The 13,532-nt window shown below is 41.4% G+C and overlaps 1 protein-coding gene across 1 annotated transcript in view; it reads right to left on the bottom strand.

The window, feature by feature from the left end:
• Nucleotides 1-7,156: 7,156 nt before the first annotated feature.
• Nucleotides 7,157-13,532, bottom strand: part of CHL1 (cell adhesion molecule L1 like) — a 123,272-nt gene continuing 116,896 nt past the window's right edge. The window contains 1 exon segment of the mRNA XM_056501616.1: nucleotides 7,157-12,049. Coding sequence (XP_056357591.1) covers nucleotides 11,833-12,049 — 217 coding nt within the window. The 3' untranslated portion in view covers nucleotides 7,157-11,832.

Consider the following 13,532-nt stretch of genomic DNA (forward strand, 5'->3'; position numbering starts at 1 on the left):
TGGGATTTAATCTAGAGCTCCATCCTGCTGTGGATGTGATGCACCTTGAATTAGGAAAATACCAGCCAGACCTTTTAGGGAACACTCAGGGCAATCTCCCACCAGCTGCTCTAGACCTGTGTTGGCTTCCCAAAATTTCCATGGTCCTTCCACCCTGCAAAACCGAAGTAAAGAACATCCTGTGGGGTTTTTGTCCCAGCAGCCATGGCCAAGAGCCCCACCCTGTATTTCAGCTCCCAGAAAGCTGACCTGGAATGCTGATTTTTATTAATTTTAATTAATTTTTATTAATTGCTGATTTGTATTAATTGCCTGGGACTGAGGAGGGCTCTGCAGGCTGCTCCAAGTGCCATTTCCCTGGGCCTGCTTCCTACTTGCTGCTCCCAAAAGAGCACAAAGAGCCACTAATTGTTACATTCAATATTCTCTCTTTCCTGCAAGTAATACCAATTTAATTAAATTTACATGGTTTTAAGTGACCAGCTACAACTCCTCTCATCTGTTTATACAGGCCACTAGAATTGATAAATCTCCATTTCATTGCTGATATCTTCTTTTAAGTGCTCCCTTATTCCCCTCCTGACCTTTTAAAGCTGTTTTCTACCCTTGCTGCCCAGCTGAGACTGGTTGAAATAGAGGTTTTCTCTTTCCCTAGGAGGCAGGACAGCAATCCATAAACCCCCAATCCCATTGTATGCCATCAATGCCAGGGGATTTGCCTTAACACTTTGAGCATGAAGTGTCTTTGAAAAGAAAATTTGAATATTTCCCTTTTTTTACCCATTTAAATCCCCTAGAAACCAGAGCCTGCATTGCCATTACCCTCTGCAGAACCCATCATCATTGTCACCGTGGTGTCACCTGGCCCTGCTGGTGATGCCCCAGCATGGCAAAAGCTCCAATAACAGAATTCTGCAATTTGAGCCCCCAACCAGACAGGATGGAGCTGTGGGCAGCTCTGCCTCCCTGAGCCCTCTGGTTCAAACTGATCTCATCCCTCTGCTTTTCCCAGGGCAGCCACTTGGACAATTCAGAAACCTGGAAATCAGAAACAGCTTAAAAGCTGCTCCAGATCTGTGCCTGCCCAGCCTGTGTGAGCTCAGCTCTCTGCTCAAACCCCGAGGCAGTGCCCAAGCTCCCAGTCCTTCTCCCAGGCTCCCACCCCTCCTGAACCTGCCTTTCCCTGGGCTGGGGAGCTCCTGCATCCCAGCCTGGCACAGGGATGCTCTGCTCCCAGCACCAGCCCTTCAAAGCACAGCAGGCTGGAATTCAAGGCTGGAAGGAACACAAATGATAAAAACAAAAATCAGCTGCAGCAGCCTGAAGGAGGGAGGGAGAAGCTGAGCAGCACAAGTCCATCCTCACCTGAGCTCAGGGCTTGTTCTGCTGCCACAGGGGGAATGGCTGGGCTGGGATTAAAGATTGACTTTGCAGGTTCCACACCCTGGAGAGGCTCCTTGCACTGCTCAGGGCCCCTGGATCCCTGGCAGTGCCCGAGGTTGGACAGGGCTTGGAGCAGCCTGGGACAGGGGAGGGTGTCCCTGCCATGGCAGGGGGAATGGGATGAGCTTTAAGCTCCTTTCCAACCCAAACCAATCTGGGATTGCAGCGCCACCCCCTGAGACCTCCATGACTCCTCCTCTCTTGCAGCAACACCATTTTCTTGGGCTGTTTTAACATATTTTTCAAAAGATGATATGTTTGGGTTTCATTTTTTTCCTGGCACGAGGGAGAAAATACCAGCAACACTTATAAATCACATTTGCCTTAAGGTTTTAAAGCATTTGTACAAAGGAAAAGGTCTCTGACCCCTTTTTCCTCACCTGTGCAGGGAGTTTGTCTTCAGAGTGCCCCATCAGCTCTGGAGATGTGTTTGATGTGGAGCAGACTGATTATCCCACTCAGTCAGAACTCCAAGCAGCCAAAAGGCAAATCTGGCCCAGTTTCTCCTCTTTCCCTCTGGGGAGAATTCAATCAAGAATTGATTAATGCTTGAATTCTCATCAAGAATTAATAAGTTCCTGATGTGGTGAAAATGAATAGTCTCAGGGAAGCAGCTAAGCTTGTTGTTTAGTACAGGGGAAAAGAAAAAAAATCCATATATTTGGCAACTCTGATGCAGTGGTGAAGTTAGAGAGGGGGAATTCTGAATTCCCTGATTCCTTATGATATTTTAATAATCTAATGAATGGGTTGACTGAAGGCCAAGTCTCAGAGAGGACTTGGGCTGCTTCCACCACTTCCCTCAATTTTTAAACTCCACACAAACACATCAGCTGGGGAGCACTGGGGATGTGGCAGCTCAACATCACCACCACAGAAAAGCAATTCCCTTGTCCCCAAAAAGGTGTCTCTAAAGGTTAAAAGTAAAAAAAACCACAAAGTTTCTCATCAAAACCCTCCTCAATGTGTCTACATAAACTGAATAAAATGAGACACAGCAGGTACTAATAGTGATAAAGGTAAAAAAATATTTAGTGACATATTTTATACTTCCTTTGACAGGCTGGAGAACTAAAATACCTTAAAAAAAAAAAAAATTAAAAAGAAAAACCCATGCTGATTTAAGACTAATTGAACCAATAATCAAAGGCTGTCTCTAATTCCTAGACCAGGAGGTCAATTACAGAAATAAATCTGACAGCAGATAGATGGGAACAGTGTGCAATTACCAGTTAAAGACTTGATAATTATGGCAAGAATTAGTCTGCATTTTCAACAGCAGCAAAATCCATCCATTCTCTGCAGTTATTATCTTGGTCAGAAGAAGAAATGGGCTCAGCTCTGTCTCAGGCTGACAAAACTCGGAGATGGAAGTTTCCTCAATTGCAAACTTCCACAGAAAAAAATGAATATTTGTCAAGGAGAGAAGTGAAAACATTCAAACTCAGATAGAATAGGACTGAGAAATGTGTATTTTCATGAGGTTTGCCAAAATGAGCCCAAATATGGGCTTTTCAAAGACTTAAATGCTCAATTTTGAAAGCAGAGTCAATGAGAGAGTGAAAATCCTGAATATTTAAAGAATTAGCATATTCTTCTTCCATTCCCCCATGGTATTATATAGTCAAAAGGAAGAGGTTTTGTAACTATTTCTTTTTAAAAAGTGTGATCTCAATGTAAAAATCCCAATAAATCAGACTAAACCTGGTGACCTTTATTCCTTGAGGTAAAATGCACTTGTATTTTTTCCTTATTGAAATAATCTACAAGCACAGCACTTGAATTCTTCCTCTTATTCTTAATTCTGTCATTCTGAGACTCCAGGAGCTGGGAAGTTCAGAAAAGTTGGGTCCAGGTAAAGCCAAGGAGATGCTGCTGCCCTGGGAGAGTGAAAACCTGAGCCCAGCGGAGGAAAATATCCAAAAAATGGATAAAACCTGGGAAAGGAAATAATCTGCAGCCTTGGAGTCATAAAAAATGCACTAAAATGTGAAAAGATTTAGGGTTTTCAGTAAATATTCTCCAAGAAACAAACCAATAAACTAAAAGTTCTCAACAGCTGATGGTTGTGGGAAATGAAAGAAAGGAAATATTTCAAGGAGACAATTTCCTCCTCATCCTGATGAGACAACAATGAAAATAAGCAGCTTTAGCAGCTCCCCCATCTCTCAATTAAATATTCCACAGCTATTCCCACTCCACTTGTCAGTGCCACTTGCACATCCCTCTGCTGACACTCCTCTCTGCAGCAACTATTTTTCCTCAAGAATTTTTTTTATTTTTTTAAATTAGGTGAATTACTGTGCCAAATGATCTGATTTCACTGCATTTTATGTAAATTTATTTACTTAGGGGCCTCTGGGCTCCATGCTGAGCTTGGAAAATGTACTTTTCAAAATTATAAATAATTAACCAGGGCTCCTGCACCACTGGAAGTTGTTACTCCACGCTCATTTTAAATAGTCCAGGAATATTTTTTTAATGCATGTTTCATATAAATTGCCACTTAGAGGAAAATAAATGCTCAGAACAGTGACTGCCTGAAGTCATAAAGGCTTACACACAGCGAGGTGATTTTTATTAGAAACTGCATTTATGCTTTTCATTATTTAATAAAGAATCATAAAAAGAACTCATTTCAAAATAGCAGCAGCCTGATGTGCCCAGCCCCCTGCAGGGATGCACAGGAGGGAGAAGCAGCAGCAATTCCCAGGTTAAATCCCACCCCAGGAGCAGCCTCAGGCAGGTCCCACACCAGAAACTCACTGGGGAGGGCTCAACTCCTGCCCAGATCTTCTCTTCATCACCCAGAGGAGCAAATCTTTGGACAAATTGTTGTATTCTCAAGAATAAAAATAAAATAAAATAAAATTTTAAAAAATCAGGTGTTTTGGACAAATTGTTGTGTTCTTCTTAAAAAAAAAAAAATATATATATATATATATATATAAAAAAAAAAAAAAAGATACCAAAAAGGCTGGAAGCTCAGCCACCTCGATCCATGCTAAATCCAAAATCCCAAGTGCAGCTGTCTGTGAAATACAACTTCCCCAAAGAGATGAGGGAGGTTGCAGGTGATGAGAAATATTAATGGAGAAGAAAAAGCCTCAGCACAGCACAAATCCAAAACAGGCTGAACTTTTCCAAGGAATGGAGGAGTTGAGGGATCAACACAGATAAATCTGATAAAGTCAGGAGGGGGAAGAAAACAAAAAATCTTGCAGAGGAGAGGCAGCCTGGCTGCCTTAGGGACAAACAAACCTATTGCAGAGCAGCCAAGGGAAAAATGGGGAAAACCAGCCCTGGTACAGCAAACCTTGGGAGGGATCACAGCCCCAGATCTCCTCAGAAATATCTTCTTTCTCTGCCAGGTAAAGCAGCACAAACTTTTCTTGCCACTGCTGGTTCTTCTCACCTGGTCCCATTTCCACGGGGAAGGGGTGGGAAACTCACAACTCACCTCTCAGCCACGAAGGAATCTCCATCCCAAAGGAGGAAAAGCTGATTTGGACGATTAGCAGAGAGGAAGCTCCTGTACCTGATTTTTGGGAACGATCTGGTCCTGTGCCAGCCACAGCTGCCCCTGGCACCCACCCTCCCACTCCTCACATCCCTCTTCTCACCCCCATCCCAGGTGAAGCCCAGCTGCCAAAACCATTGATTTTTGGAGTTGGAAGTCAAGAAAAGCACTGCACCCAAACAAAAGCAGGTGGTAAAAGCAAAATAACCACCTGAACTCGGGGTACTGCTGCCTATTTTCTGTTTTGAGATATTCCTGCACCAGTGACCCAAACAAATGGTGAAGAACATGCTGCAACCCCTAGGCTGGGAGGGATATGAAGCATAGAAAAAAACCAATTTTTTTTCTGCAGAAAAAAAAAAATAAAATGCAAAGAGTGGTGGGTTGGATTTTTTTGTTTTTTTTTTTTTTTTTTTTCTTTTTTCTTTTTTTCCCCAGAAATGCCCATTTCTCCATCCAGAGCATAGGGTGGGGCAGCTCTCCAAGTTGGATTTAGCCACATCACCACATCATGTGGCTTCAAGCACAGTAAAAACAACCCCCAAGTCTTGTTAAATGAGGCTCAGAAATGTGCAGGGCTCAGGCCTTTCAGCAGAGTCAGGCTGCTGGTGTTTCCCTGGGTGACTCCTCTGCATTCCCAGCCATGAGCAGATGCTGCAGTGGAAAAGTGTTGACATTTCCTTGTGAGACTGAAGAGCAGAGTGAACAAATGACAATTTTGTCAATGAAGCAATGACAACTTTGTCCCAAAAGCAAAATACCAAATATTTGCAAAATTATACATAATTAACCAGAGTTCCTGCACCAGTAGAAGTTCACTCTCATTTTAAATAGTCCAGGAATATTTTTTAATGTATGTTTCATATAAATTACCTCCTAGAGGAAAATAAATCCCATATTTTATCCTTAAACTTCTGTGAGATCTGCTCCCACACACCTGCTGGTGGCAGCAGCACCTTTATTCTCACTCCAGTGAAGCACATGATTGTAGGACTTTCTCCTCTCCATTATGCTATTGAGAAAAGTGTAAATCTCATTATTCCAGGATATGAATTACAATAAAACCTTCTTGGGATGCCCTTGATGCCTTCTGAAAGGTGAATGCCTGTTAGCACAGGCCTGCACTCCCACTGAGGGTATTCACTTCTTGCAGGTGAAGAAGGCATTAAAAAAGCCCTGAAGCCTTCCTGCTGAAGTGAAGCAGCTAAAACATGTGGCAAAAAAAAAAAAAAAAAAAAAGATAATTTCTTTCACTGAAATACAGCAAAATACACTCAGAATAGCACAGAATATTTCAATGAAATGCACTCAGACCAGCACAGAAGCCACACCAGCATCAAGGGTGATGCTCAACACACTTGAGAATCAACCAGATCTTTCAGATTCCTGTTAAATACATTTAAAAATGGATTTTTTTTCCAGCAATATCAGCTGCCACGGATTTGTCTGCTGTCATTTAATGAGTCCTCAGTGTGGCTGTTGCAGGTATCAGGAGGGTGAATTTGTGTTCACCTGCAGAACCTTCCCCAGGGACAGACAGAGCAGAATTAATCCTAGAACAGAGTATTGGTGATGGGGAGAGAGGAGGGAGCAACAAAACCACCAAGGTATTTTCCTTGGCAAACAAAGCCCATTGGCTAAATTCCTACAGAATGAATAAATACAGATCCCAGACTTTAGCACAAGTGTAATTTTTTCATTTAAAAAAATAAAAAAACAACAAAAAAGTTATTATTTGGTTTGTGTGTGCCTGGATATTTCTAAGGTTACCCATTTTCTGGTGATCTTTAATGAAAATGAGTAGGAACTCTGTGTGCTGGGGGGTTTTGTGCTGGTGACAGGGTGAATAAATCCTGTGAGAAATCCCAATAATATATAGGTGATGGTTTGAGAGGATGGCATGGAATCAGTGAGGAATTTGAATTCAGGCTGTTTGCAGGTCAGCTTCATCCTGCTTTGGTGTCATACCTACAGGGCTGAGGATCCACAGTGTCCAAAGATCCCAGTGAAAGCCAAGGGCAGCTCAATCCTGGTGTGAAACCATAAAAATCCCCACAGGTCCCAGCCTAGAGGGGGCTGAGTCACAATTAAATCAGATTCCCAGCAAATAAACAGTGTCAAGTGATAAAAGAAGAATAAAAAAACCCAAAACAACAAATCAAACAAAAGAAACTTGCTGATTGCAGCCAGGGCTTTTGAAGATTACATCAAGTCAAACTTTTATTAGCAAAGTTGTATTTCATGTAAAATGAAAATATCTTTCCAAACCATACGTGCACATCTGCGTGGTACAAACAGCAACTACAGTACAACACATTTCTCTAAACTTTAATCAATGCACACTAACATTTAGCTCCCAAAAAAAGTCACTTTGTGATGGTGACACCACATTTGCTTTGATCTTTTTCTCATGAAATTACAAAGTCTCTTGTTTAAAGTCAGAACCATAAGAATAAAAAACAATGAGCAGACAGAATGCTTTGGCTCAAAGCCCCCGAGGGGCTCCTGCCTGAAAACACAAATCAGTGCAGATCACTTGAGATTTGACATGAGAGATCCAGAGCTGCCTTGTAAACATGTCCTGCCACTCCAGCGTGGTTTCTACCTTTATTTTTTGTCCTCCACACTGACAGAGATGCAGCTGAGGGTGTGATCCATTGGCAAACAAAGGGAATTCTCCGTGAAGAATTTCCTTTCTTTCTATCTGTTCTTACAGGTAAGCAAAAATAACCTAAATACATTTCTCATCTGCAAAACAATGGCTGTGAAAAACCATGCTGAGGTTTCCTCTCAAAAGCTCAAGGAGCAGTGAATGTTATTCTAACTTTTTCTCTACAAAATGTGGAATCACTCTTTAAAAACCCCACCCTTTTTTTTTTTTTTTTTTTATTTTTTAATATAGAAAGATTGTGCTACTATTTTCATGTCAAAAAATAACACTGGCCTGAAAGCTTTGATGAAAACCTCTCGTGCACTGGATTGGAGCCACTCAGTCAATGGAAGCAGTTACCAGGAAAAGAGCTACTCACTGGAATTTGTGCAACATGGCACAGCAGAACAAATATCAATCACTAAATGATTTGCTAATTAGATCCATTGAAGATGGGAGTTACAATGAAGGTTTTTAAAATATTTTTTATACATGAACACACAATTTTATCCAGAGGGGGAAAGTAATTTTCTATTTGATTCCTAATTCTGTTCTTCCTAAAGATCCAGCCCCAGCAGGGCTCTGATGCCCAGTTCTGCACTTTTATCCTGAAGTGCAGAGCCACGAGGGTTTCTGGAGATTGGATCCCCTAATTTTGCCAGAGAGAGAAGCTGGGGCTGTTCCTGCAGGTTCTTGATAATGTAATTACATTTTACATATATATATACATATATATACACAAACATATATATATATGTATTAGAGAAAACCTAATCCACTCCAAATCAACATCATTTTGCTCTGGGAATCCAAACAATTCCCTTGGGAGAAAGGACAGAGGGGTTTTTTCCCCCATGATTTAGGAAGAGCTGATTTTATTTCTTTAATCTTATGCACAGTCAAAAACTGCACAACTTTTTCAGCAAGACCCATCCCTCTCTTCTGCCAGAGGCTGCTTAAATCCCCAAACCTGGATGTGTGGGGCCAGGGAAATGCCTCCTCCCTGAAATTTCAAATCTGAAATTGCCATTTCCTCTCTCACACTTGTACTGAGGCAAAATGTGTCAAAACCAAATGGAACCCAAGCACAGCTTGGGATAATTAATAATTCCCTGCTCTGCTCCCATGGCTGGACTCCCTCCTCCCAGCAGGCAGGCTGGAATTCCCTGCTAGGTGTTAATTAATGAAATCACCACAGATTTCCAGCAGCTAATTTTAATAAACACTCCTGCCAGAGGAAGGAAAAAATAAATCCAAAAAAGTCCCAAACAAGACAATGCAAAGATTTAGTCCTCAATGCACTATTTCAGAACAAGGTGTGATTTTGGGGCTGTCCTGTGCAGGGACAGAATTTGGATTTGGTGACTTTGTGGGTCCCTTCCAGCTCAGGAAGTTCTATAAACTGCAGTGCAGTTGGTGACACTTTCATTGAGCTACATGGTCACACTTCCTCTCACCTGTCACAGACCAAGACAAAAACACAGCCCAGCTCCTTGCAATGACAAAAAACTCCTCAGGAAAACCTCAGCTTGCTCTGTTAATTTACTCTAAAAAAAAAAAAAATCTCTGCAAAAAAATCACTATCCTCTACTTTCCAGGATACCTTTACAGGAGAAAAAATCCCAGTGCAGGAGAAAAAGGAAAAATAAATGACTGAGGAAGAGAAAACTGGTGAGTGAGATTTCCTGGGAGTTTGAGCCACTTCTTTAATATTCATTGGGCATATTCCTCAAAAACCATGTTCAAAAATCCAGCTTGCATTGCACATCCTTTTCCTCCCTGTTTCATTTTGAGCTCCTGAGGCATCATGGAACACCAACATTAAGGTTTAAGGCTGTGAATTCAAATCTGGGTGGGAAAGGCAGTGCCAGCAGCATGGCTGAGCACATCACAAACACCTCCTAGGGGGATTTCTGTCCATTCCTGGATCATGGGACACTCACTAATATGGTCTGAAACTCAACAGAGAAAATTAACATTGTTTAAGAGCCATTTTCTGGGATGAGGAGTTGGGTTTACCTGCAGTGAAAATGTGATGGGTGTGTGCAGCCCCCCCAGCCCAAAGTGAAGATTTGGGGGAGCCCACCCCAATTTTATTCCCTAATTTTCAGAGACCATTGATCACTGCAGATGATTCCCAAAAGAAATATATTAAAAGCAGCCCAAAGCAAGCAGCAGGTTGTCACAAGCCTAATCAGTTCTTAGATTTTATCTGGCTCGGGCTGCAGCAGACACGAGTCAGCAGATAAAGATGCTGCAGGGAAATGTCTCTGTTGATGAGATGCCAATTTTCACATTTCTCTAATTGTGCACTCCCTTCTTTGGAAAATTACCTTTTTTTCCCCAAAAATTAAAAGGCTTTTGGACTTTTTTTGGTGTTTGGATTGAGTGACATACAGAAAACAGAACTTTATAAATAATAAAAAGTTAATAATGTGGGTCACTGATAAGGGATGGGATAATTTTTGATTGAGGGCAGATTTCCGCTCACCATTTTATACTCACAGGCACAGCCTGAATGGGGCTTTTGGGGTGGCTCTTTGGGGTTTGCTTTTCCCAAATAGAAGATACATAAAAAGCCCTTAAAAGCTCCAATTAAAAACCCAAAAAGAGGCACAGAGAAGAGAAGTTTGAGCAGCAAAGGCTTCCAGAAACTGCCAAGCTCTGAGGAGCAGCCCCAGCCTGGGGGGAGCCGTGTGGGATCCACAGCCCTTCCACTGGGAAAAATCTGCATTTCCCTGGGCTTAACTGTAGCCCTTGCTGGAAACTCAGAACCATGTGAGTAATTCTTGCTTCCTCTCTTTCTTCCATTGAAACCATGGAGGAGCCATTTGGGGCTATTTGCCTAATTGCTATTAGGATGCCAAACAGCTTTTGGGATCTATTCCTCCCACAGGAGCTACTGACAAACTTTTATAATGGGAGTGACAGAAGAAATGAAGCCACGTTGATGCTCTACTCAAACAAACAGATTCAAAAATACAAATGCTGTTAAAAAGAGATACAGGAGATTCCAATACAAAAAGACCAAAAAAAAGTGCTGGACAGCTCTGCTGAGTTAGTGTTGGAGAGGCAAAGAACCAGATTTAAACCAGCATTCAGTCAACAAAATAGGAAAACAAACTCTACCATAATATATTCTCTTCTGCTTTTGTTTTTTGTTTATTTAACAGTAAATAGGCTGAAAAGAAATGAACTCTTGAAAGTCAGGTAGGTCTAGTTTAGGTGATGCCTGAACGGTGTGAGGTTTGGATGATTCCTATACACACAACTCCTTCTGAAAACTAATTCTGCTGGTCCAAATCCATACTGAGGAGCAATTCTACTCATTCCTACACAGCTATACAGACCCATGCTAGCAACATGTCTCAGTTCAAAATAAAACCAGGGCTGCTCTGGACTTGTGGCAATATTAATATCATATGTACAACGTCTCCATGAAATGTTGGCTAGCTCACAAATATACAGATATCAGACACACACCAAGGAGTTTGCTTAGAAATGCAGCTTGAAGCTGGGAAAAATTAAAAATTATTTCGAGTGATGGTGGATGGGAACCCTGTTTTGCCTTGCCACAGGAAGAGCTGCAGCTTAACTTATTTAAGGAAATAGTGCCAGCTACTGGGCAGCAGCTTCACCCACACTCTCCTGTGGGTAAAGCTGCATTTCTAAGTATTGATAATTGAAGTCAGCTGTAACCACTAAAACAGTTTTTTCAATACCATACACAAAGGGGTTTAATTCTTTAGGAAAAAAATATACAATATATAGAATATATTTCTCTGGTATTTGAAATTCTAATTTTCCTCATTGTGTCACTTTGCAGAGTAACCTGTTTTTTGTTGGTGCCATAACCTCAAGGTTATAATCAAGGCCATGAGGGAATTAATTTTACACACAGACCTGTGACAACAGCCACACAGGGCAAAAATACTACACAGAGAAACATATTCCAAGCCTAAGAAACACCTGGAGCAGCAGGTAAGGACACTGAGAAACTCTGGTTTGCTCAGACTAACACATGGTGTAGAATAAAGAATTATTCTGTTTTATTGAGAAGAAAACACATAGAAATTAGGGTGGAAAAATCACCTTTTAGTGGCAGTGACTCGTTTCTGTGTCACCTGGATGTCAGGATTTTCCTGACTGGCTCACCCTGCCCCAGCACAGGTGGGAACTGTGGCGAGCTAACCAGGATAAATATCACAACTCAACCATTTTAGGCGTGGAGAGGAAAAGTTGCTGTAGAACTCCCCGTGCTTTCCACTGATCCTTTTTCCTTAGATCCAGAATAAGCTCCAATAAATGAACCATCTTCATTGAACATGCCATGCTCCCCTTCTCCATAATCTACCAGACTATCAGCACTTCCAGTGGCTTTAATGTCCCCGTTAAGTGACTGCAGGCTGCCTTTCAGCGGCTTTTCATCGCTGTCACTACAAAATAAAGAGATGCCTTTCCAAAAATCTGCCTCCCACTGCCAAGGGGGTAACTGCTCTTGGCCTGGGGAGGGAAGAGTGGCTGGTGCAGTGAGGATGAGCTGAGTCCTGCCCTGGTGCTCCTCACACCTCACTACATTTTGTCCTTATTCCCACTTTAGAATAAAGTTATAAATTCCCAATTTATTGGTTGGTGGGAATTATCAATATCCATCTATTTGGGTTTTTTCCCTTTCTGTCCTTGGGCAGACAGAATGGACAGAAGGGGAAAGGGAAGGAAAAGGGAATGTGGAGAAGATTGGGAGGGTCTGTTCCAGCCACCAGGGCTGATGCCCAGTCCTTGGAACCTCACAGAGAGATTTTTCATTTTACAAAACACTGGCCTATTTATGTTACAAAACATTCAGGGCCTATTTATTTCATTTTCCTTTTGAGGTGGGTGGATGAAGAGACATCACATCAGTGGGTCACACTTCACTGCTTTAGGAGCATCTCTTTGAGTTTAAATGACCAATAAAGGTGTTTTTCCCCTTTTTTTTCTGCTGTTATTTTATTTTATCAGAGTTCATCTCACTGGAGTTTGCTAACGGGGAGGAATTGGGAAAAACAAAAGCAGAATCAATGTCTGCATCTGCAGTCTTTGTTCAGTGAAAATCCCAGGAAAAAGGGGAAGAGCTGGGAAAAACCAAAGCAGAATCAATGTCTGCATCTGCAGTCTCTGTTCAGTGAAAATTCCATGAAAAAGGACAGGCCCACCACCAAAATTCTGGGAAAAAAGGGGAATTTCACTGGCCATCCTTTTTAATGGCATCACAGAAAAAGAACAAGAACAACCTGAACAGGACATTTTGGGGAGATTGGGAAAACATTAAAAGATTATATAAAAAAAACTAAATTAGCCCTCTGGATTAGGGACATTAATTACTCAAGTACAGCCCTTGCTGCTAATGCCAACTCAGGGTCAAATCTTTGGCAATTTTATCTAAGGGAGGACAGAGAAATGAACCTGAGCTTCATTTCTTCAGGATGGATTCAATATGTGCATAAATAACACAGAAAAAAAAAAAAAAAATCACTACTTTTCTGCACAGGGCATTTCTCCTCAGAAAAAAAAGATAAGTTTGGATTTCAGGGGGAAAGGAGAGGGTCAAAGTTATTAACCTCAGGGCTTTCTTACCTTTCTAAATATTTGTCCCATTAGAAAGCATTAAAAATTAAATAAAGATGAAATTATGCAGAAAAAAAAAAAAAAAAAAAAGCCCTACTCCAGTACAAATAATGTAGTATATATAAGTGGGATTTTAACAGCAGTTTTATGCCCTTAAGGGCAGCAACACCAGTTTTCCAGCATGGTTCCTATAATTATAGATTTTCCTACATATCACAATTACCTATTGCTAGAAGTTTTAGTTATTTTAAAGCAGCCAAAGTGGTTATTTCAATTCTCCTACAGGGATTTCTGTAGAGAGATTTTTTTTTT

This window comes from Oenanthe melanoleuca, chromosome 12 (assembly GCF_029582105.1).
Source record: "Oenanthe melanoleuca isolate GR-GAL-2019-014 chromosome 12, OMel1.0, whole genome shotgun sequence".
Taxonomy (NCBI): Eukaryota; Metazoa; Chordata; class Aves; order Passeriformes; family Muscicapidae; genus Oenanthe; species Oenanthe melanoleuca.